The sequence below is a fragment of the Bipolaris maydis genome (genome assembly GCF_028858645.1).
Source record: "Bipolaris maydis strain C4 unplaced genomic scaffold PSV08scaffold_10, whole genome shotgun sequence".
Lineage (NCBI taxonomy): Eukaryota > Fungi > Ascomycota > Dothideomycetes > Pleosporales > Pleosporaceae > Bipolaris > Bipolaris maydis.
The window spans coordinates 919,831-943,466 of record NW_027093866.1 but is presented as its reverse complement, the minus strand read 5'-3'; the positions used below and the strand labels follow the sequence as shown (position 1 = coordinate 943,466).

At 53.7% G+C, this 23,636-nt stretch overlaps 8 protein-coding genes across 8 annotated transcripts; 6 read left to right on the top strand and 2 right to left on the bottom strand.

Annotated features, from left to right (window-relative positions):
- Positions 1-648: 648 nt before the first annotated feature.
- PSV08DRAFT_249188 (uncharacterized protein) lies at positions 649-1,337 on the top strand (the record flags this gene model as incomplete). Its single annotated transcript, XM_066092378.1, has 2 exons — positions 649-889; positions 1,087-1,337. The coding sequence occupies 2 exons, from the start codon at positions 649-651 to the stop codon at positions 1,335-1,337; spliced, it is 492 nt and encodes a 163-aa protein (XP_065948796.1).
- A 402-nt stretch (positions 1,338-1,739) lies between these two features.
- Positions 1,740-3,595, top strand: PSV08DRAFT_6339 (uncharacterized protein). Its single transcript, XM_066093982.1, has 4 exons — positions 1,740-2,158; positions 2,242-2,458; positions 2,534-3,115; positions 3,195-3,595. Exons 1-4 carry the CDS (start codon positions 1,994-1,996, stop codon positions 3,494-3,496), a joined length of 1,266 nt encoding a protein of 421 aa, XP_065948795.1. The 5' UTR covers positions 1,740-1,993; the 3' UTR covers positions 3,497-3,595.
- Positions 3,596-4,314: 719 nt separating this feature from the next.
- On the top strand, positions 4,315-6,257 carry PSV08DRAFT_313958 (uncharacterized protein). The gene is made up of 6 exons (XM_014227762.2): positions 4,315-4,465; positions 4,577-4,595; positions 4,648-4,818; positions 4,900-4,953; positions 5,003-5,114; positions 5,168-6,257. The coding sequence occupies exons 1-6, from the start codon at positions 4,445-4,447 to the stop codon at positions 5,802-5,804; spliced, it is 1,014 nt and encodes a 337-aa protein (XP_014083237.1). The 5' UTR covers positions 4,315-4,444; the 3' UTR covers positions 5,805-6,257.
- Positions 6,258-7,019: 762 nt separating this feature from the next.
- PSV08DRAFT_226778 (uncharacterized protein) lies at positions 7,020-9,017 on the bottom strand (the record flags this gene model as incomplete). The annotated part of the gene is made up of 2 exons (XM_014227763.1): positions 7,020-8,786; positions 8,829-9,017. The coding sequence occupies 2 exons, from the start codon at positions 9,015-9,017 to the stop codon at positions 7,020-7,022; spliced, it is 1,956 nt and encodes a 651-aa protein (XP_014083238.1).
- Positions 9,018-11,944: 2,927 nt separating this feature from the next.
- On the top strand, positions 11,945-15,170 carry PSV08DRAFT_226775 (glycoside hydrolase; the record flags this gene model as incomplete). Its single annotated transcript, XM_014227764.2, has 6 exons — positions 11,945-11,986; positions 12,127-12,212; positions 12,388-12,760; positions 12,818-13,179; positions 13,234-13,940; positions 13,997-15,170. The coding sequence occupies 6 exons, from the start codon at positions 11,945-11,947 to the stop codon at positions 15,034-15,036; spliced, it is 2,610 nt and encodes an 869-aa protein (XP_014083239.1). The 3' UTR covers positions 15,037-15,170.
- A 2,100-nt stretch (positions 15,171-17,270) lies between these two features.
- PSV08DRAFT_313939 (fork head domain-containing protein) lies at positions 17,271-19,816 on the top strand. Its single transcript, XM_066092657.1, has 2 exons — positions 17,271-19,004; positions 19,119-19,816. The coding sequence occupies exons 1-2, from the start codon at positions 17,365-17,367 to the stop codon at positions 19,318-19,320; spliced, it is 1,842 nt and encodes a 613-aa protein (XP_065948794.1). The 5' UTR covers positions 17,271-17,364; the 3' UTR covers positions 19,321-19,816.
- Positions 19,817-19,853: 37 nt separating this feature from the next.
- On the bottom strand, positions 19,854-20,495 carry PSV08DRAFT_226770 (uncharacterized protein; the record flags this gene model as incomplete). Its single annotated transcript, XM_014227767.2, has 2 exons — positions 19,854-20,225; positions 20,309-20,495. Coding segments are annotated over 2 exons (358 nt in total), but the record flags the coding sequence as incomplete, so codon positions are not given.
- A 1,973-nt stretch (positions 20,496-22,468) lies between these two features.
- PSV08DRAFT_363847 (uncharacterized protein) lies at positions 22,469-23,360 on the top strand (the record flags this gene model as incomplete). The annotated part of the gene is made up of 2 exons (XM_014227768.1): positions 22,469-22,503; positions 22,562-23,360. 2 exons carry the CDS (start codon positions 22,469-22,471, stop codon positions 23,358-23,360), a joined length of 834 nt encoding a protein of 277 aa, XP_014083243.1.
- Positions 23,361-23,636: the final 276 nt, after the last annotated feature.

Below are 23,636 nucleotides of genomic sequence, written 5' to 3'. Positions count from 1 at the left end.
ACGTCAACAATGGAAACATGCAATTTTCTACGAGGCATTGCGCAATGCTGTGAGGTCACAGTGGACTGCGGACCGTGGATGGTAGTAACTGAGAAGTGTTTCAAAGCATCAGCATAAACCATGTTTTGCTCCAGCAATGGCAGCAGCAGCGGGGGCAACAACAACAACAACAACAATGGTACCGTACCCATGGGCAGGCCTCGGAGTATTATTAGCTGGAATCGTATGAGGAGAGCGACTGGGAATGTGACGAGCGTGGTGGGTGAGGGGAGACATGTGGTTGGAGACGCGGTTGGTGTAGGGCACCCCCTACTGCAATGTCGTTGGAGAGGTGAAGATCCAATTGGAGCAGCGGGCCAGGCCCAAAGGGGCAAGTATATCCGGGGCATACGCAGCTCCGGCCCACTGCGGGCGCACAGGTGGAATTTGAACCTTTGTTCGCTGTGGCTCTGCAGAGGGACGAGGAGGGTGTGGCATGGCGAGTCTCGACCGTGTGCAGGTCAGGTGGGTGCTCAGGCGGACATTGCGGGCGACGACGCTACGGCTGGACGTGGTTAACGAGGCTCAGGCGGTGCATAAAAGCAACGGCTTCGGCGATCCCATGGCCAAAACTCGGTGTGTCTCGAGGGAGCCAAGGCGGTGGTAGTGATGGGCGTGACCCAGGGCTTTGGCGGCTTCCCGGCGGGAGCAAGTGCGCTGCCAGCCAGGGCCGCTGGACAGACGCCTCGTGCAGTGCAGTGGCATGGACATGGACGTGGACGACTGTTGTCGGCGCCGGTCGGGGCATGTCATGCAGACAGCTATGGACGCGGACAGGTGCGCCCCCTCACCCGCGTCAGCCCATGTGTGCGAACGAGGAGAGGTGAGATGCCGGCCGAGGAGGTCATCGGTATGTGCCAACCCAGGCCCTGCCGACGTCGGCCTCTGCCTCTGCCTTTCTGACGCCGAGCGAGTGCAGCAAAGGGACGGAGCCGCGTGGCGCAGCGGGGCAGCGGGCGGGTGGGTGAGCAGGCAGGCAGGCAGGCCGATGCGTAGTGTAGAGTGTTGTGGTGTGTGTGTATGTGTACGTGTATGTCCTGTGTGCAGTATATGTACGCAGCGCACAGCAGCGGGCTGGTGCGTCCATTACATATCCATCATCTGCCAGCCGTCTCTGGTGGCCGCCGTCCAGCCAGCACTGTGGCGGCGCGTCTGCGTGCGCTGGAGAAACCGGAGAAAGCAGTGCAAAAAGTGGTGGTGGCGCGGGAGCTAGCAGCGCGCTAGGCCCAGAACGGCATGGCAGTCCAGCCCGTGAGCAGCAGCCATGTTCAGCGCTCCTCCACCACGGCGTCGACTGAACGCACGCCCAGCCAGGGCCAGCCATAGTCTGCCACCCTCGCTCGTGATGATGATGCTGATGATGCGACGGCGCTGATGCTGCTGATGCTGCCGCTGCCCGCTGCCGCTGCGCAGGCCCCCGCGAAAGAAAAAAAACTTTCTTCGCGGCCAGCCAGTGCACACACATCCCGCCCGCTTGGCCGTCATAGCGAGGGTGGTGCCCAGCGCCGGAGCGCCAACAGTGGCCATTTGCTGTCCGCCCGCCCGCCCACCGACAAAGCACTGCTGGGGCGGCCAGCCGCCAGTCTTAACCACACGGAGTCGAGCTGGCTGCGCTGCGCTGGGCAGGGCAAAAGAGCGTGGCCCGCCCGCCTTTTCAAGTCCAGCACTTCCGCCCCTCCGTTCGAGCCCATCTTTGTTTCCATTACCCAAGAGCTTACCTCACAACTACTGCGCGACCACCCACAGGCCCCAACCCTTTCTTCTTATCAGACATTATCAATCCCCCATACACACCGTATCCATTCCCCGTCCCGGCGCTGCGGCTGCCCACTGCAAGCGCGTCTAAGCGACCAGAGCCTCTTGTCACCCTGACCGACCTGCCTTTGTCGCCTTTTCCCCATCTCTTGGCGCCCAACGGCCCCTCTATCAGGACGGAGGGGTGCGCTGGCCGCAGATGGGAGATAGTCTCGTAACAGATATGACGGCTCCCGTGGGCAAAGTAGAGGCTCAGCGCGACGGTTCGACCTCGTCTATCGGATCGTCGCCCGAGCCTGGCCTGGCCGAGCCATATCCCCAGGAAGAGCCCCAGCAGCAGAAGCGCAAAGGCGGCCGTAAACCTGTGAGCCCTCCCGCCACCAATTGCCGGCCATGACTGCAGCAGTTGCTACCGCATCTATGATAGAACTAACAAGGCCTCGTAAGATTTATGCCACCTCGGAAGAGCGCAAGCAGCGGAACAGGCAGGCCCAGGCCGCCTTCCGCGAGCGAAGAACAGAGTACATCAAGCAATTGGAGAGCACCATTAAGCATCATGAGGACACTCTCCAGAACCTGCAAAATAGTCACCGCAACGCCGCCGACGAGTGCCTTATGCTCCGGTATAAGAATTCTCTGCTCGAGAGGATTCTGCTAGAGAAAGGTAGATAGCCCTGACCCCGTTTTCCCCAGACGTCTGATCAAGCAACACGCGCTAACCCGCTACTTCCGCCTCTAGGCATCGACGTCCAGGCTGAGCTGCGCGCAAAGACTGGCAGTCCAAATCTTGGAGCCACCAGACCTCCACTCTCTGCGCATGCCTCGCCCAATCAGGCTCCTCTCCAGCAACGTGCCATGTTGAATAGACAGCAACAGAGGCGCTCGCTGCAAGGCCCGCCCAAGCTTGACGCCTCCAACGGCTTACCCATGATCCAACCTGATGGTCCTATTCAGCGATCTCCCTTGACCCAGCCTACCCCAGGCTCTCATCTTTCATCTCCTGCTCAATCAGCCACTCGCTCGCCCAATTTCATACCCCATGGTCAATCAGTATCCCCCAATTTTGGACCTATGCATTCACAACAGCAACAGCAACAACAACAGCAGCAGCAGCCACAGCAATCACTTCGACCACAGCCACCTAGATCAAACTTCACCCCTATGATGGGAGCTCAACGACCTTCGCTAGTAACAAATCAGCCTTCCTCGAATGGCCTGTCAAATGCTTCGACTGTCGGTAACAGCGGAAACGGTGTAACACCGAACAACGGTCCTTCCTCATTCTACCAAACGCAGTTCACGGACCACATGAGTCAACTGGGCAAGCTAACCCGTTTCCTTTTCTTCCTTTTTACTTAAAATATAGGACTTTGTAATCCTAGGCTAATATCCTTTTACAGAGCAGGAGTACGAGGAACAAGCAGACTCCTACGACCACGACGATCCGAGCGATCACTCTGCCGGTCCCGGCCCATTTCCACAACAAAACTTCCCCCCTTCAAACAATATGCCACCGCCAATGCCGCCCTCCCAGAACCCTCCCTTCACCAGCCCGGCCGCATTAGCACCAAACGACGGCGGCCAAGTCTTCAATGGCATGAGCAACAACCACCTCTTCGACCCTTACGATCCAATGCTCGACGCCGATCCATTCGGACTATCCGCCAGCATGCACTTCCCCACCATGTACGAGAGCAGATGATGCTACGAGAATGATACGATAGTAAGAGAAGATTATTCTGGATGTCCACCAGGGACCGTGTAAAAACTCACCTATTCATACCTTCTTGACGACGTTGTTTAGCGGGCGCAACAACTGCCTTTTACCCAACCGACCATGTGTCATTTACCGTACGACAGCGTTCGATACGAAAGACCAGTCGCCTTGGGATAGTTATATTTAAAAGTTTTCATTCAATCTGTGGCTGGACGCGACAGTTGTATTTGTGATGGGAAGTTTTTTTTTAGGCTCCGACCACGAGAATTGGGCGTGCTTTGAAAAGTAACCCAGTCTTCTACTGTGGCACCGCAGCCTCTCGATTAGAGATTCAGTGTTGCTTTGTACATATTGTAATGCAAAGTCGGTCGGAACAGCCATTTTTGCGCCTCACCAAATCTGTCACAGGAATTTGATAATGATATTCACAAGTAGGCAGATTGTTCATCTGCCACCTATTCTTGCTCTAAGGCGAGGGGGTTGCACCTGACTGGTTATGGGTGAACTTCGACTTGCGTCTGAATGCGCACTTGGAATAAGCAAACCACTCAAAATCATGCCGACCATTTTCGGGCGCCATGGGCCTGTAAAATAGCATTTCTGGACATGTTGGAAAAAAAATCACCTTTACCCCTCACAAGCGATAGTACAATAACGTATCCAAGCGTCGTACGCGGCAGCACAGAGAGCTCCCTTTGGTGCTTCTTTGTGCTTTCTACGGATGGTCTGTGCACCACTTGACTCGCTTACGGCAGCAACCCACGCCGATTTTCGAACCTCTTGCCCGCAACTTCGCGCCCATTACCCCGTTCGCGAGCCACATCTGAGAGCCACGTCCCTAACCACCGTAGGGAAGCTCTCGCATTCTTTTTTCCACCCGGCAGATTGTGCATCTAGAAGGGCAAAGCGCGAAAGGCGCTCCAATCCGTCAAGATGTCTCAAATCGCTTCAAAGGTAAGCTCTCAGGTCACCCCACTGCGAAATCCAAATCCGCGCCTCGCAATTGGGAGCTGCAGTGCCGGCTGCAGTCTTCTTATCCAGTCCAATGGCTAACTCCAAGTGCAGAACATTTACGAGCTACTGGGTACGTCTGGATACATGGCACAGTCGCAGAACAAACACTCATGACCCCGCAGGCAATGACCCAGAGCTCGACCCCAACAGGCCGGCTGACCCGCCAACGAGGGCAATTGAGAAGCCCGTCATGAGGCATGGCAAGCGCGATGGATCCGACCTCCCCAAGTCCATCCCCGAGAGGCAGAGCCACCAGAACCGTGCCAAGCAGACCGACAACGCCAACGAGAACGGTATGTCAGACATGCCGGGTGCTGGGGATACATTAGAACCTCCGCAGAGCATCTATGCGAACAACGGCTAACGAAGCACAGCTTTCCGGGATCGTGGCGTAGGATCTGACAAGAACCGTGGAAGGGGATCTGGTGGTGAGTGGGGATCCAATGATTGGTCTTTGTAGGTGCTAATCCAAACTAGAGCCTACTGGCACTGGAGCTCGCGGTGGCCAGCGCGGTCGTGGTCGCGGTGGTCGCGGTGGAGGTCGTGGTGGTGCCCGCGCCGATGACCGTCACAGCAGGACCGGCATCAGGTGAGAAATTTCCCCACCTTTCACCCCACTTTCACCAGGCTAATATCTCCTAGCGAACACGACAAGCAAGTTGCTCACGGCTGGGGCGGAAAGGACGGCGATGCTGAGTTGGCTGATGAGCAGGCTGGCGAGGCCATCGCTCAGGCCGAAGAGAAGGACGCTATCCGGGAAGATGCCGAGGGCGAGAACGCCGAGCCTGAGCCCGAAGATAAGAGCAAGTCCTACGCTGCCTACCTTGCTGAGCAGGCCGAGAAGAAGCTTTCTCTTGCCGCCCAGAACGTTCGCAAGGCCAACGAGGGCAGCAGCCAGAAGTTCCCCGAAGGTACTGCGCTCTCCCGCGACGACCAAGAAGACTTCATCGCCGGTGGACAAGGCAAGGCCAAGCGTGAGCGCGCGCGCAAGGAAAAGGTTCACGTTGAGCTCGACGGTGACCGTATGCTTGCTCCCCCTCCCCGTGAGGGCGGCGGCCGAGGACGCGGTCGTGGCCGTGGCGAATTCCGTGGCGGCGAGGGACGTGGGCGTGGAAACGGCGAGGGACGCGGTCGCGGCGAGGGTCGTGGAGAGTTCCGCGGACGTGGCCGTGGCGGTGAGACTCGTGGACGTGGTGATGCCCGTGGTCGTGGTGGCCGCGGTGGTGCCCCCGGTCCCAACATCACCGACTCAAGCGCCTTCCCCAGCCTCGGCGCATAGAAAGCGCCAGCACTCATTGCGGCCTGAAAGCCGGACGTGTCTGTGTCCAACGGTCTGTTGTGGATGAAACGAACGAATGAGCAACAAGGCTATTTCACGACTGGATGAATCAACAAGGGAGCTGAAGCACGATATCAAGCATCTTTGAAAGAGAGGACACCGGTCTGTGAATACTTTTCATCTACCGGTAACAAAAAAATGTAGTCAACTTGAGCTCGACCTTTTTTTTCCGCATGCGTGTTTGATTGTTTGATTCGTTGTTGTCTGGTGTGATGTATTTGTAGTGATTGTTTTTTTCTTGATTGAGAGAAACACATGGTTAAAGAGACGCCTTTTCTTCAAGTAACTGACTGTTATCAGTATTACCTTTGTTGCAGATGGTTGCAGAAAGTTGATGGTCTATGCGGTAATTATCTGTTTAGTAGCAAAGTTAATTCAGCTCGCCGTATAACGCTTATGTGTGTGTATGTGTGTGTGTGTGTCTCTCTCTTTCATTCTTAAATAATGGAACAGGTACATGAGTGAGGACATGGGCTGCATGTGCTTTATTTTTTGCTGTGGTCTAGATACATGAGACCACAATGCACATTGTACATTGATAAGCTCTTTTTTTCCCTTTCCATTCCTCTCTACATTGTCATATTGCGTACCTATTCAACCACTAGGCGGTAAAAAAAAAAGAGAGAAACGACGTTGGTGAAAGAGAGAGAGAGAGAGTGTGTGTGCATGTTGAAATGTTGGGTTTCTAGGGGATTTTTGTTTTTGTTTTTGTTTTAGGTTGGAAAAAAAGAGTAGAGAGAAAGAGAGAGAGAGAGAGCAAAAAGGAATGGTAAGTTGAGAAGAAAAAGAAGAAGAAAGAGAAGTGTTGGAGAATCAGCAATGGAGGGGAAAAGCATAGTGGTGAAAAAAAGGGGGGCAATTGGTTGAGTTTGTAGGGAGAGGCTGTGAGTTGATATAAATGGGGAGGACGAAGCAAAAACAGTAGTCTTGTGTTTATTGTCGGTGTACTTGGGTATTGCTTTTTAATTCAACAGCAGGGGTAAGACTACTGTTTATGTATTCATGAATTTTACATTAAAAAAATAGCATTGCGAGTCGTTACCATATAAGGTGATTTTTTTTTAAAAAAGGGAGGGGGACGAAAAAAAGCCGTCGTCCATGCAGCAGAAAGGTTCAAAAGGGGGGGGGGGGGGGGGAAGAAAATCATGGCTACTACTACGAATCCCGCGCTAATCTCTCTTCCTGAAGTCTTTCCATCAACGCTTTGTGCTTCTCAACGCCTAGATCGCGCGCAATGATCAAAGCGTCTTTGCAGGGCTCGCAGACGAGCAGGTTGCAGTCCGAGCAGTCGTAGGCAATGTTCATTCGAAGATCGGGAGTATGGGTAGTTAAGCTTGGATATGATGAGTTAGAAAGGGGGGATTTCCCTGTTGGGCCGCTGGTTGGTGGTAATGTACACATGTGGTGGTAGTCGTGGGCGTCCATGGATGCACGGCGATGCTGCTGTGGTTCAGCTGGGGAGATGATGTTGCCGTAGACATCAACAACTGCTTCGCAATACCGATTCATGTATTGCGTAAGCGGCGACTCGTGGTCGGGCGCGCTTTGCGAGAGAGGAGAAGGCGCAGGGTTGGTTTGGCAAAGCGTCGCTCCCATTGTGGCATCATTGCGGACGAGATTACGAGGAGGTACGTATTGATCGTGTCTCCTTCTGTGACCATGCTCTCTGGCAATCACTCGCTCTGTACTTGTGTCATTCACTCTTGAGCCCATAAATATCGTCTGGGCTTGCCCCATTGACGAAACACGGGGCGGCTCTTTGATCACTGGATATATTGTGCTCCAGCACTTCACGCACTCCAGCGGTGTGTCCGAAGAATCTGCAGTTAGAGCCTTTGCCAAATCGATCTTGCATGGCTTGAAGAAATGGAAGCAATTCCAAGCGCGGTCCGCGAAATCCTGAGTTGGTTCTTCACCAAAGTCCAGCGCTTGCGCTGCCCAGTATGAAGCACTTCCCCTATCGAGATTGACGGCTTCGGCCGGTGGTGCAACATGTGGTTCAGTATCTTGATGGTTCCCTTGCGTAGAGGATGTTTCGGGTGACTCTGATGGTTCCAACGTGCTCCCATCGTCGCTCTCCACCTCATCGTCTTCGTCTTCGACACAATCATCCCCGCAAAAATCTGGATTGCCCATGCAGTTGAAGCAAAAATGAGCCCCACAACGGCACTCCATATGCCTACACCCAAACATACGCTTGATTCCATGCCGGCATTTTGGGCACTGCTTATAGCCCCAGCTCTTCAGGAGTCTAGTGGTCTCTTCGTCGATGCCAAACTCGGAGACATTGCACGCACTGGAAGGGTGTGCAGTCAGTCGGCAGTCTGCGCAAATGCTTGATTCGCAAGCAGGACATGCAAAAGTTTTCGAAGTTGGTATTCCGGTCCCAGAATCTGTGCGTTTTCTGTTCGATTTTATCTGCTCAGGAAGAAGTCGTTCTGGTATGAAAGCTGAGCATGTAGGTACAGGGCAGTAGAAGGGGTTTGGAGTCAGCCACTCCTCATATTTTGCTTTGAATACAGCGATTTCTTCCCCGTTCAAATGAGGCCTTGCGTGGTGTAACTGGATTGGGCCGCAGCACCGTGGCGGCATGCGCGTCATGTCGTTACAGGCTTCGATAAATAAATATCTAATACATGATCCGCAATATACACTATCGCAATTCTTACAGGGCTGGAAGAACTTGTCCTTTTCGTTAGGCATTGTTGTGCAACAAGTGATACACCGGACGGTGGACCCTTCCAAAGCATTGCTAGGCTCCGGGCTGGACTCCTCCAAAACATCGGTGGGCTGCGGAGGTGCCGGAGTGGATGGGGCTGTTGCGACGGTGGGCCCATCAATTTCGGCATCTGGAAGTTGAATCGACATGAGGCAATGCTCTGCAAGGAACAGGCTGAAGGCGGCAGTGGGTTCTTGTGTTGTCTCCATGGTCGTGGTGGGCGCGCTGTTCCGCCTTTGGCAGACTATCGGCAGCGTGGCTGAAGATGTGATTGTGATGTCGTCGTGAGAGAAAGGCCGTAATGGTTGCGGTACACTCTCTTTGCACTTTTGTGATGTGTCCGTGTGCTCAGCCTTGTGATAGGTAGACGAAATGGCGATAGAGGCCTCAGCTTTCACGTGCAGCCGTACCGCTCGAGAGAGCCTGCAGCCCATGGTGAAGGTGATGGTGAAGAAGTTTGTGACTTCATAAATTTGAGCTGAATACAAGCGTTATATGGTAAGACATGCGTACGAGCTTGACCCGAGAAAGGCGGTTGACTCAAACTAAGGCGGTGCTGCCTTGCGACTGCCTTGAGCCCTCCGACATGGTTGGCCTGACCAGGATCTTGTGGAGAGAATCTGTCCACAATCTCATCCTAACTGCGATGATAGCATCGTGCCTGGAAATGGATTCAGACGACATCTCGATGGCCTATGATTGAACAATTCGCTGCTTGGCGGAATCATGATGAGGCTGAGCGGCGCCCGAGAGCTTCAGCCCTTGAAGAAGCACTGCCTGGTTCTAGAGCTTCTGCAGTGTCAAGCGGAGGCCTTGCGCCCTTTTCAAAGCCTTTCGAGGGCGGTGAGGAGTCTTTTCGTACATATATATATATCGACTCGGCTCTGAAGCAAGGGGTATCGGAGAGGTAATGTTTACTTTGCATCAACAAGTCACCGCAGGTCCGTGCGTTGCTTGCCCCCAGCGTCTAGCATAAGTAGTGGTAGTCATGTCTGCCTCTTCTGGCAGCCCCACTACCCTCACTTTTGCTCGACGCCGTTAGCCACTGATTCATTCTTCCGTCGAGGTGCTTTTGCTGTTTTTGGCCTAGGCCCGAACGGCATCAGGCGGGTGTTTTTTCGGGCAGCGGGTTTGATTACGCGTATGCCCAACCTAGTCTGTAGAATTTGTACTATTTGCGTGGGTTTGCGGGCTAATTTAAGCCTCAAAGATTGCAGGGTCAGCGGCGCTGTATTGATTTCTCTCGTCGCCAATACAATGGGCAAGGAGTGTGTTCCATGTTTACTTCCATGCTGTAGCCTTGGAAATAGGCTTACTAGACATGGCCCGAGCCTTTGTCGAAGCGATTGGATGCCAGCGCACCTCATCGTCCGTCCAAGCCGTGCAAGACGGTACCCGAAAGCCGCAATCTTGGTAGAACGTCTTGCTCAAAATTGAGCAAGCGCATTTTCTTGCACAAGAGCCCGTTTGGAACTTTATTTACATACTTGTACTTCCTAGCAGTAATACGAAGAGCTAATATGGTGCAGAGGACAACCGCGGGGTGCTCAGCATGGTTGCGTTACCATGCTTCTTTTGAGAAAGCGAACCAGACTGTCATGTCAAGAGTCAGGTGTCCAAGCAAGTTTTCAAGTCTACGGGGATGCCAAGCGTGAAGTTCTAGAAAATGACGCTAGCCAGCCGCCTCCATGCGGGGTACAAGGGCATTGGCCAATGCGGCTTCTTGAACGGCAGACATGTACCATGATGATTCTTCATCGTTGATGCACCGCGGTGCGCCCCTTTGCTAGCGGACCAAAGACGACGACTGGCTACCATGATGTTCGTCCGAGGCTCGTAGTAGGAGTCGAGGTAAATTAGAGATACATATACAAAGTTAATACTCCGATGTGCGACAGGGGCAAAGCCTGTTCTGTAAGCCAAATCCTGCAAGTGTCGGCAAACGGGCAAGGCGCAAGGCGCGCGCTTTGTACCCCCGATGTCATGTTGAAGCTGCTGCGGTACCTTGTCCCATCTTCATCACGACTACAATGACAAGACGCGGGTAGGCCAAGTAAGGCGCTAAGTATTCCTGATCACATGCCGAAGGGGTCCGACGGCGCGCAATTCCGGTAGGCGTAGACGCGATGCTACTTGGAGACCGAAGCGTGGTACCGAAGGGCCAACATCGGAGGCGGCGTGTCGGTGACGTGAGTGACTTTTGCATGTACTACTTGCCAAGGGTGGAGCAGTGGAGGAGAAACTGGAGCCGTTTTGCTCTGTGCTTACCACATCACCCGGTGGAACACAGGATGCTAGGACGCGCATGGCGGCCTACTGGATACTAGTCTCTTGGTCACTATCCCAGCGGCCATTGTCCAGACGCCCATCTGGGGTGGGCACGACGGCCAACGCTTCCCAAAAGGAATTGCCGAAGTATAGCCAACGTTTGTACGTATGCAGACGCTGTGGAGGCTGCAGGTGATGGTGGGCAGGCTCCGGGGAGCCGTTGACGGCATGTCATGTCCCAAGGTAGCGGAGCATCGGTCAGTGGTACGTAGCTTGCCGGCGACAGGCAGAGCAAGAGGCATAGTTGAGCGAACAAGTGCTCGTTGACGACAGGGACCCCCGCATGCTGGGCGCCGTCCTGGGCTTGAGGGAAATGACACGGGCAGCCAGATAGCGCGCAATCCAACCCTCCTTGTCAGAGTTTGGACGGTTGTGTGGCGTCCAAGAAGGCTTCGGAGGGGGAGCTTGTGTGCACGTCCGAGGATGGTAGATGACGATGTACAAGGCCCTGTGCACGGCTCATGCATTGGCCGGGCGCCCTACTCGAGTGCAGACGGATGTGCAGTCGATGCCCTCTCGGTGTGGGTGCAGGGCAAAGGGAATGTAGAATATCGACACATTGGTGCCGACTTTGCGGTCTTCTGCAGCTGTTCGGTAGCCCTTGGATATCCATGTCCACACCCGAAGCCGACGTCGAGCCAGCAGCCAACAGCACCACGGCGGCCTCTTTGGGCGTCCAAAGGGAGACGCGGTGCCCCGAGAGGAGACCCCAGGGGGGCGGGGCAGGGGTCAGCAGGCAATGATGCATCATGGTCCCCGCAACCAGAACCATCCTGGATTGCCGCTTGCGCCTGGGGATGCGACGGGGCAAGGCGCATGGTGCTAGCATGGAGACAGGTCGTTGGGGACGATCTGCCCTTGTCCCTTGCTTGGGCGCGCAATGAAATAAAGCTACCATGATGCCCCGAGGTTTTTTCTGCACTGTGTCTGCGAGTGCATTCAAGTCCTCGTTGCAGGTTGCCTCACTAGTAGCATCTGTTGCTGTGTTGCTCGTGTCTCTGCTTCTGCGTTCCCCAGTCACCCAGACGCCATCATGCTGTGGCTTGCACAAGCATTGTTGGTCGGCCTTGCCCAGGTACGTCCAAACCAACGCCACCACGCGTTTATGGCGACGGCATGACTCTGCCGACAATACCAGTCTGGCCCTGTTCAGTCGCTCTGCAATTGCACCCAAACACGCTCGTTGCGCGCTCAAACTGACAACAACAACAAAAGGCATCGCCCAGGTTCCCTCGTGCTACCAACGACACCGGCAGTGATTCTTTGAACAATGCCCAGAGCCCGCCATTCTACCCAAGTCCGTACGTATATGCTGTCTCTATGTTGAAAGACCCTGGCTGCTGCAAAGTACTGCATTCGGCACTTGTTCTTGCGGGTGACGGGTGCACCTTGCAGGCCCTAGCCATGGCGCCACCCAAACTTGACGCCGTAGTAGTAGACCCTGATATTTGCAACATCTTTCTAACTGTACACCAGTTGGGTAGATCCCACCACCAAGGACTGGGCGGCTGCCTATGAAAAAGCAAAGGCTTTTGTTAGCCAATTGACTCTTATTGAGAAGGTCAACCTCACCACCGGCACTGGATGGCAGAGCGACCACTGCGTTGGTAACGTGGGCGCTATTCCTCGCCTTGGCTTTGATCCCCTCTGCCTCCAGGACAGCCCTCTCGGCATCCGTTTCGCAGACTACGTTTCTGCTTTCCCAGCAGGTGGCACCATTGCTGCATCATGGGACCGCTATGAGTTTTACACCCGCGGTAACGAGATGGGTAAGGAGCACCGAAGGAAGGGAGTCGACGTTCAGCTTGGTCCTGCCATTGGACCTCTTGGTCGCCACCCCAAGGGCGGTGTAAGTTTGCTACAATACTCGGAGTTTTTTTTTTCGCATTCACTAACACGCTTTTAGCGTAACTGGGAAGGCTTCAGTCCTGATCCTGTACTTTCCGGTGTGGCCGTGAGCGAAACAGTCCGCGGTATCCAGGATGCTGGTGTCATTGCCTGCACTAAGCACTTCCTTCTGAACGAGCAAGAACATTTCCGTCAGCCCGGCAGTTTCGGAGATATCCCCTTTGTCGATGCCATCAGCTCCAATACCGATGACACGACTCTACACGAGCTCTACCTGTGGCCCTTTGCCGACGCCGTCCGCGCTGGTACTGGTGCCATCATGTGCTCTTACAACAAGGCCAACAACTCGCAACTCTGCCAAAACTCGCACCTTCAAAACTATATTCTCAAGGGCGAGCTTGGCTTCCAGGGTTTCATTGTGTAAGCATAGCGATAGACTTTGTAAGCGTAAGACGAGACTAACATTATGCTTAGATCTGACTGGGATGCACAGCACTCGGGCGTTGCGTCGGCTTATGCTGGATTGGACATGACTATGCCTGGTGATACTGGATTCAACACTGGACTGTCCTTCTGGGGCGCTAACATGACCGTCTCCATTCTCAACGGCACCATTCCCCAGTGGCGTCTCGACGATGCGGCCATCCGTATCATGACCGCATACTACTTTGTCGGCCTTGATGAGTCTATCCCTGTCAACTTTGACAGCTGGCAAACTAGCACGTACGGATTCGAGCATTTTTTCGGAAAGAAGGGCTTCGGTCTGATCAACAAGCACATTGACGTTCGCGAGGAGCACTTCCGCTCCATCCGCCGCTCTGCTGCCAAGTCAACCGTTCTCCTCAAGAACTCTGGCGTCCTTCCCCTCTCTGGAAAGGAGAAGTGGACTGCTGTATTTGGAGAAGATGCTGGCGAAAACCCGCTGGGCCCCAACGGATGCGCTGACCGCGGCTGCGACTCTGGCACCTTGGCCATGGGCTGGGGTTCGGGAACTGCAGACTTCCCTTACCTCGTCACTCCTCTCGAAGCCATCAAGCGTGAGGTTGGCGAGAATGGCGGCGTGATCACTTCGGTCACAGACAACTACGCCACTTCGCAGATCCAGACCATGGCCAGCAGGGCCAGCCACTCGATTGTCTTCGTCAATGCCGACTCTGGTGAAGGTTACATCACTGTTGATAGTAAGTTTTGTCCTTGCGCCGGATAGATGTTGTCTTTTGCTAACTGTGGACCATAGACAACATGGGTGACCGCAACAACATGACTGTGTGGGGCAATGGTGATGTGCTTGTCAAGAATATCTCTGCTCTGTGCAACAACACGATTGTGGTTATCCACTCTGTCGGCCCAGTCATTATTGACGCCTGGAAGGCCAACGACAACGTGACTGCCATTCTCTGGGCTGGTCTTCCTGGCCAGGAGTCTGGTAACTCGATTGCTGACATTCTATACGGACACCACAACCCTGGTGGCAAGCTCCCCTTCACCATTGGCAGCTCTTCAGAGGAGTATGGCCCTGATGTCATCTACGAGCCCACGAACGGCATCCTCAGCCCTCAGGCCAACTTTGAAGAGGGCGTCTTCATTGACTACCGCGCGTTTGACAAGGCGGGCATTGAGCCCACGTACGAATTTGGCTTTGGTCTTTCGTACACGACTTTTGAATACTCGGACCTCAAGGTCACTGCGCAGTCTGCCGAGGCTTACAAGCCTTTCACCGGCCAGACTTCGGCTGCCCCTACATTCGGAAACTTCAGCAAGAACCCCGAGGACTACCAGTACCCTCCCGGCCTTGTTTACCCCGACACGTTCATCTACCCCTACCTCAACTCGACTGACCTCAAGACGGCATCTCAGGATCCCGAGTACGGCCTCAACGTTACCTGGCCCAAGGGCTCTACCGATGGCTCGCCTCAGACCCGCATTGCGGCTGGTGGTGCGCCCGGCGGTAACCCCCAGCTCTGGGACGTTTTGTTCAAGGTCGAGGCCACGATCACCAACACTGGTCACGTTGCTGGTGACGAGGTGGCCCAGGCGTACATCTCGCTTGGTGGCCCCAACGACCCCAAGGTGCTACTCCGTGACTTTGACCGCTTGACCATCAAGCCTGGTGAGAGCGCTGTTTTCACAGCCAACATCACCCGCCGTGATGTCAGCAACTGGGACACTGTCAGCCAGAACTGGGTCATTACCGAGTACCCCAAGACGATCCACGTTGGTGCCAGTTCGAGGAACCTTCCTCTTTCTGCCCCACTGGACACTAGCAGCTTTAGATAGATGTGCTTGCTGTGGTGGGAAAGGAACAAGGAATTTTCTACAGCCAATAAGATGCTGTTTTAACTCGTTAATGTTGATTAGCTCAGAGACACACGCTTCTAGCTGTTATGAACAAGTTATTTTTATTCAAACAAAGTCAATTGCCGCATCTGGTGAAGTGACTGTCTGTGTGTGCATGTAGAAAACCAAGGTTGTTATTTTTTGCGGTCCACGTGGGATGGCGATGGCCAAGGATGAGGGGTAGCAAACAGGCAGCAAACTCGGGGCCGCTCACGTGATGGACGGGGCTAGCAAGGGCAGGCGGTTGCAAAGCTCTTGCTCCTGCGTACGTAGCGTGAGCGTGCACAGCATTCGGGCGCTTGGTATGTAAACAGAATGTGCAGCCTCTCGGTAGCAGCGGTTCTGATGACGGAGCCATGGACAAGGACATTGTTTGACAGCGGCTGGGCGCAATGCTGGTTTGCACGCGTCACTGAGTCAGCAGTTGGGCGATGGATGGGGCAACGATTGGCGACTGGTTCGTGTGGTGTGTGGCGGCGCATGCGAACGCTTTGGTTAGCGGCAGCGTCATTGTTGTTGTCAGTGCGCGGGCGATGGTGGTGGTTGTGCGTTGGACAGGACATGGGCAGAGAGCATCGCGCGGGACCAACACGGCCTTGACCGTGTGCGTCGAGGGGGCGAGCACGTCGGTGTCTAGGTATACAGCTGGTGTTTGGCAAGCCACATTTGCCCGGCGAGCTTGTCGTGCGTGTCCCGTCGCCGGCTCCTCCGTAGGTGTAGCGTGAATATTGACACAACGGGGTGCGCGCACGGATGCCGGGCTGGCGGAGAGGCAGAGGGCAGAGGGCAAGGCCAGCGACGTAATTCGTCTCCTTGGGCCTCCTGCGGCTCTGCGACTATCTCCACGCCCTCGATATCCGTCTATCGATAGCTATCCTCTTGCTTCCCCCCCCCCCCCCGAACCCTACCCTTTGGCGCGTCTGGCCCCCAAAGTGCTGGTCATCACCCTCTGCCCTCTTCCCCCGCACGCGTCGCTGGCCCTCTTGCTTGCTGTGCCATCCGCGCCCATCGTCACGCCCACGCTAGCTGTTCCGTCGCGTCGTGGAATAACAAACACCACTGGGCAACCACGACGACGCTTCCGCCGCCCACCGCACGCCTCCTTCTCGCTTCTTCCACTCCACCACCACCACCCTCCGCGCCTGCGACCTCCCCCCCTTCCGCTGCCCGCCGCCGCCGCCTCCCCAGTTGCTCTTCGCACCGTGCGCATTGCATTAGGAACTGGGCACCGACGTTTCGCGGTAAGCACCCAGTCCTTGCTCGTCTGTGTGTGTGCGTGTGTGTGCGCGCGCCTGTGTCGAGTCGCAGGTGGGGCGCAAGCCATTCGCGCCTTCATGGCTCGCTGGCCACACCCATGGTTCAGCGCCCTGCAAAACACACATATGCAATATACAAAGACAAAGCCCTCCCGCTGCATGCACTCGCTGACCGTATTGCTTCTGGCACAGTCTCACAAGCGCATGCACCATGTCGACCCGCCGCAGTGGACTCCGCTCGCGCAGAGAGCCCCAGCAGCAATCTGACCCCGACACGCCAGATGCCACGCCCTCGCGGAAGCGCAGGCGGGTGAGCAGCCCAACAACTACTAGTGTTGCGGCCAACTTGTACTCACTCGCACAGTTGAACGGCTCTGCCCAGGACGAAGCTGCCTCGGCTGCCGCAGACCCTCCCCGTACCCGCATCACCGAGTCCGTCGCCAGCAACGACTCCAACACGACGCTCCCCAACGGCGGCGATGCAGACAACCCCATGGACCCCATCGAGCGCCAGAACCTCGTCATTGCCGCTCTCCGCACCCCCGCATACACGCCCAATGCCGCCATCGACTATGCAAACGACCTGCAGTCGCAGCGCAACGAGGGCAAGAACATTGCCGCCTTTGCAAAGATTGCTGCCCGTGACTGGTGCTTCTTCGTCCAGGACACACAGGTCAGGATTGGCCGTGTAGACTCTAGCAACCGTGCCAACCCCCAGAGTTCCCAGGCCGACCTTGCTGGCATGCCCATGAGCGATTCGCAGCGCCAGGATTGGGGCGTACATATTGACCTTGGCCCTGAGCGCCAAATCTCCCGTGTTCATGCAGAGATCAACTTTGACCCCTCGGACCAAAAGTGGTACATTACAGTAAACAGCCGCAATGGCCTCAAGCTCGACGATCGCCATCTTACCAGGGGAGACCGGGCTGCCCTGCATTCAGGCATTTGCATCAGCATCATGAGCACTCAGATGCTTTTCCTCCTCGCTAACCAAGAGGACCACTTCCATCCTATGCTATGGCGCCAGGTTAAGAATGAAGATGCTGCCGAGTCTGACAATGATGGTAACCCGCCGCCAAAGTCTCACCAACATGCACACCCTAGCGGGCCGACACCAAAGCGGGATCAGTATGATCCGTTTCCACCATCCTCGCACCCTCGCCATAAGCATCAGTCTTCGCAAGCCTACTATAACCAGATGACATCTACTCCGGGCGGTCAGCCAGGAACGCCCATGACATTTCGTGCCGACAAGGACCCCCGCAGCAAAGGCTCCCCTGCTACCTTCTCCCGGTCTGTCGTTCTGGACACAGGAGACGACATTGACTACAGTCTAGACTCAACCAAAGATATCAAGCCACCTCATAGTTATGCCCAGCTCATCGGCCAAGCAATTTTGAGCAGCGAGGAAGAGATGCTTACTCTTGCCAACATTTACGACTACATCAAAGCGCGCTATGCATTCTTTCGACACACCAACAGTGGCTGGCAAAACAGCATTCGCCACAACTTGTCTCTGAACAAGTCGTTTGCAAAGGTCGCACGTCGCACGGATGAGCCGGGAAAAGGTATGAAGTGGAAGATTGCCGACAGCGAAAAGGAGGAATTTATAAAGAAGCAGCTTCTCAATCCTCGCAAGGGTGGCGGTATGAGTATAGGATACCGAATTGACGGCTCAGGGCCTAGTTCGCCTGCGCTCGGAAATCCAACCCAGGCCACCGAGCGTCTTGTGGGTGCTTTGGAGCGCGACAATCGCTCTCAACAATACGCTCCTCGCATCAAGTCACCCCCACGCTCTGCAACGCCTCCGCTTTCTTCTGTCCCTGTCGCAAACGAGTCATATACTCCGGACCGTGGCCCACGTCCATATGGAGGATTCAAGCAGTCCCCAAACACCCGTGATCAGGATCACCGTTTTGTCACGCCTGCGAAGCGACTTATGTATGGGAGCAATGAGGGACAAGGCACTTATATCAAGCAGGACGAATCTCAACGACATCTCGAGTCTTCGCCTGGTGTCGACCCTGTCAAGCAAAGCGTTCCGGGTATGAAGACCGATGTAGGAAATTCTCCGCCAACTCTGTACTCTGATGCCGCCTCCAATAGTATGGGCGGTAGCTATGATACAGGCCGGGTAAACAATGCGCTTGTCACGCCCTTGGTTACGAGACATGCGCCTCGCCTTGCGCCTCCCAGTACTGCCCAAATGCCTAGCCAGTACATGGCCTTTTCCAGCCCTGCTCCCTTTTGGAAATTTGTCGATCTCCCTAGCACGCCTGCCAAAGGACCTCTTGAGCTCAGTCCAATCAAACTCCAGCGTCCGGATTTCAAGGATGGTGACGATGAAGACGACAATCACCCCAGCTCGCCGCCTGTGCTACCAGGCAGGAGTGCCGAGCCTGAAGACGACCAAGACCAGGATGGTGAATTGAAGGGTGAGGACGATGAGGATGCTGGTCCAGAGAGCCCAAGTCGCACAGTTTCTCGACCTGTCAGCCGGCGCGAGATTGGAAGTCAGCGGTCACGGTCAAATAGTAATGTCAATGGATTAGGACTGGGAATTGTAGGCAACGGCGGAATGGTACGAGGAGCAAGTCTGGGGAGTTTTGAGGAAGAAGCAGAACCCGAGGAAGAGAGCTACGATCTTTCCAAGTACGTACTTGTCCCACACCTCTGCCTTACCGCTTTTGTGGTATAACCCTCCTAGTTATCAATGAAAGAACCAATCAACTGACCAAATTGCAACCAAATAGGGGTTTCCAAAAGATCGGCTCATTCCATCGTAGCATGGCTCAAGCTCATGGCCTGGGTAGTCTTGGCGGTCGATCAACTGCTACACCGCCGCCTCCGCCCCCGCATATTTCGCGCACAAGCGTCCCCGCGAACATGTAAGGAACAGGAGAAGTGGGAGCACAGGAGAGAGACAGGCACAGACGGCCTGAATGAGAATGATTACATGCAAATATGAGCACGAACGATATATCGATATCGGAACTTTTTTGTCATGGGAAATGAAAAGGGCGTTTGGTCGGGGTTTGGAGGGTTGGTGCATCGTTTTTTAATTCTTTTCAAATCCGGGTATTTGCATGTTGTTTGATTGGCTTCGGGTCCCCCTTTTCCCTTTCCTTTCCGTCGTTCTTTTTTTTCCTTCTCTCTGATTCCACCTGTATAAAGTTCTCTTCTTTTGCAGGGCATGGGTCAGGTCAGGTCAGGAATCCCATGTTGTATGACTAGCATCATCGTTTTCCACTCGGTGTATTGTTTTTCTTTTTTTTTGTACCCCCAGGGAAAGGGTACAAAGAGGGGGGCTGGCTAGACTACTCCGCTATGGCGTTATTCATTGTCGTTGTGCATACGAAGAGAGTGTTGTGGGGTTCATCAAAAAATGGGGGGTAGGACGACGTTGAGTAGAAGAAACATTCGTCGTTGGTCATGTTATGTATCTTGGTATCACTGCCTTTATCGTTATGTTCTTGTCATCCATCCGTGATGCATAGGTTGATGCTCGAGACGAGGACGGTGTGAGATGTGATAGGCATACATATCTGCATAGCAGTAAAAAATATACAAATCATCACGAAGCACATTTGAACACATCACTTCATCCGTATTCCATACACCTGGTGGACCAGAGGTCGACGACGCATACAGACGCCCATATATCATTGTTCTTCTTGGTCTTATCCATCACCTCCCGCCCATCTAGTTGATCTGCTTATGAGGAAACCACTTGCTCGGCTTAAGGTTCTTCTCCTCGAGCGGGGCATCCAAAACACCCAGGCGCCTTATCTCGCCAGCAGAAGGCGCATCGTCGCGTTTTATGTTGGCTTCGGCCTTGCGGTAGGCGGCTTGCAGGGCAAGAGTGCGTGCGGCCTGTTCAACACATGAGTAAGTTTTGATTTTGGTGATGAGAGAAAGAGTGTGTCAGGCGAGGGGGATCAAAAGAAAACACGGACCTCCTTCTTGTGGTGAAGACACTCGTAGTAGTCTTCAAGAACGGGGGCGCATTTTGCCTTGCCGGAGTCGTCCTCGGCGTTTGTGTTGGTCGTGTAGCACGCGAGGACTTCTTGCCAGAAGGGGAAGCAGCGGGATGGGCCTGTGGGGGGTTTGTTAGTCTGAATGTTGGAGGTGCTTGGAGAGAGAGAGAGTATAGGTGGGGGACTGGGGAGGTATCAGGGAGCTATAATGGGTTGGCGGTGGAAGGTTTCAAGGTAGGTCGGCGAGCGACTGAGCAAGTATCGGGGGTCTGGCAGCCTGCCTTGCGTGTTGCGGATAAGGGTGTCTTGGCGGTATATGCGTGTATGGCAGTCCTGTGGCTTGCATTGGTGCCGTGCGTCCATCTCCAGCATCTCCAGATCTCAATCCGTTGTAGTCGCGGGGTGATGCTCCAGGCCCTGGGTCTGCGCGGTGACCACAATCCCTTGCTGTCCATAACAACCTTCTATAGTTGCTCCAACCGTTGGCATACGTCGGTCCAGTATCCGTGTCGTGTGGTCGGTGTCATTGCTCGTCGCATTCGTTCCAGTTCCGCTCTTCGTGATGCCATTGCGCTCCTTGAAATCTTCCCCCGCCTCCGAAATGCCCAAGATATATCCAAGTGAAAGGCATTAATACGTACCACCAGCAAGTCCGTATCCAGAAGCCATTGTCGCGGTGTTTAAGTGGGGGTTGTAGGTCGCGATGCGTAGGTGTAGACGGACTTGGATGAGCTTGTATTACGTCAGCAACGCACGGATCTGTTGAGCCAATCACGGCTGGTTATTGACCTTGACTTTCTAGCATTCCAACATCATCTAATATCATGTTATGGAACTGTAGGCATATACCAAATTTGAAGAAATCAATATAGGGAGTTTTTGGGCGTTTGTATCTCTTTCCATACAAGAATGTGCAATATTTCTCTTATTGTGTGGCGGCAACTTTCCGACAAACTTGAAGCAACATTACTGGGTATCATCGTCTACCAATAGCAAAGTGCCCCATTTTATACCTTGCCCTCCGTATGTGATATATCGCTATTGATATCGGCCTGGAGAGAATCGTATTAACTTTCTACTTGTTTGTTTTGCTATCTAAGCTACTCCTGCGCGACAACATCATCTTTCATACATTTTCGGCAAACCATTTACTGTATAGCATCATTGCGACGGTCGATAATGCTCCCATGTTCCACATTACGCATTAATATTCATTATAGGCCTCCCGAAGGCTTGTATCGAATGTTGTAAGTGAGAGGTTGAGCATTTCACCGATACTTTGTTACATAATGCTGGTGCGGCTGTTTGTTTGTTCAGCTTTGACGTTTTATCTAAAACCTATAAGGCGACCCCCCCTGTCCAGCGACGGTTGTCGATTGGTGTCGCTCGCAAGGGAGGGCCAGACGAGCAGGCCAAGCGACATCAATCAACGGCCGTCGCTCGACCCCCCTGCTCAGCGACGGTTGTCGATTGGTGTCGCTCGCCCCGCCACGATTAGTCATAAAAGTTAGCCACTCTTGGAAGGTGTCGCTCGTCAGCCACAGTTCTAGCCATAGTTCTAGCCAAATTTGGTATGTGGAACGAGCGACACCAATCGACAGCCGTCGCTCGCACCCCCCTGCCGGCCGACACCAATCGACGGCTGTCGCTCGCCAGGGGGGTGGGAGCGACGGCTGTCGATTGGCCTGCTTGTCTACCCTCCCCATTCTGGCGAGCGACACCAATCGACAACCGTCGCTCCCACCCCCCTGGCGAGCGACACCAATCGACAGCCGTCGCTGAGCAGGGGGGGGGTCGAGCGACGGCTGTCGATTGGTGACTGAAAGATTCTGAAATCACAACTAGAAATCTCTTCACTTGTTGCTAGACTTACAAAGCACGCAGTTCCCACTTAAACCCTAATACGTCACTATACTGGTCAACCGAAGGATACATCTCCCCAGGTGAGTTTGAGTTCTTTCTCGTAACAGGCTACTCGTAGTGCTCGATCCATTACACCTTCCAATGAGCTCAAGATGAGTCGATTCAAGCACGCTTGATTGGCAAGCCAATGTCTCAGCTAATTAAAAGCTTTACTACAATTGCGGTAGCGACTACACCAAAACGATAATTAGACAACACGACAGGGGACCCGTCGCTATGCCAGACAACGGTTTTAATCAGCTTCGATCCCTGTATGAGAACCACGGCTTATTGAAAGGTGGTAATGGATTGAGCACTACGCTTATGTAGAAGCCCCCTGGTCAACGCCATCAAGCTCGGGAAACTAAGTATTGTCAAGAAACTGATCGAATACCTCCGCTATTCTCCACTCACACAGGCGCATGGATATGCTCTGCTCAAAACTCCATCGACAAATTTTCCTATTTACAAAGCAATTCAAATGTTGATTACTTACAACAGAGATGACATTCTGTTCAGGCTCGCAAAGTTAATACGCCACAAATTTGGCAGAATTGACCTCGCAGATTTCGACGTTTGCGTCCGCCTGGTGGCCAGGACCTCCAACATCAGAGTAGTAAGATCTCTCTTCGGCATTCCAGCCTCACCAGCGTGGACATTGACCCCGAACACCATGTGTACGATTTGCAATTCTGCGGATTATGATCTGATATACTTCGCATTTCATGAAGCTGACTGTGCCAACCAATGTATAAATTCACGAGGGCATCCCTTGCACATCGCTGTTCGGGCTGTACTCGAAGCCACACGAGCGGTTCACGACACTGAAAAATACGATATTAACGAGCGCGTGATCTATACATTCAAGAGCTACTGGAACGAACCTGTGACAGCGCTTGATATAGCAAATTTTTACGAGAACCATGCGATAATAAAATGGCTCTTGGACTACGGAGCCAACTATCCGAGAAGGTTCCCTTATTCGCATATTTCCGGCAGAATATACAACTGCATACGAGATCGAGCTATCGTGGATGACCCAGGAATGAGAGATTCACCGTCTTATGGGCAGTATCAGAGTATGAGTGTAGAGGCGCGGGAGAGATTTGTATTTGGCCTTGATCAGTAGGTGCTCAAACAGACTACGCCATATGGTTAGATTATTGAAGATGATAACTCAATTGGCAAAGGCGAAAAGGGCAATGGAAATCCTTCGTTAATGGGTTGAAGACATGAACAATCATCTTGCTACTCTTTCTAACAGCACGATGACTATTTCAAAGGAAAGAGAGCTTGATTTATGAAGTCTCTGTTGTCATGGCATCAAAGCCGTTATTTCTTTAGTCACTCCCCGGCTCAATAACATCATTTCAGATTTCAAAACGATTAGGAAAAACAAAAAATG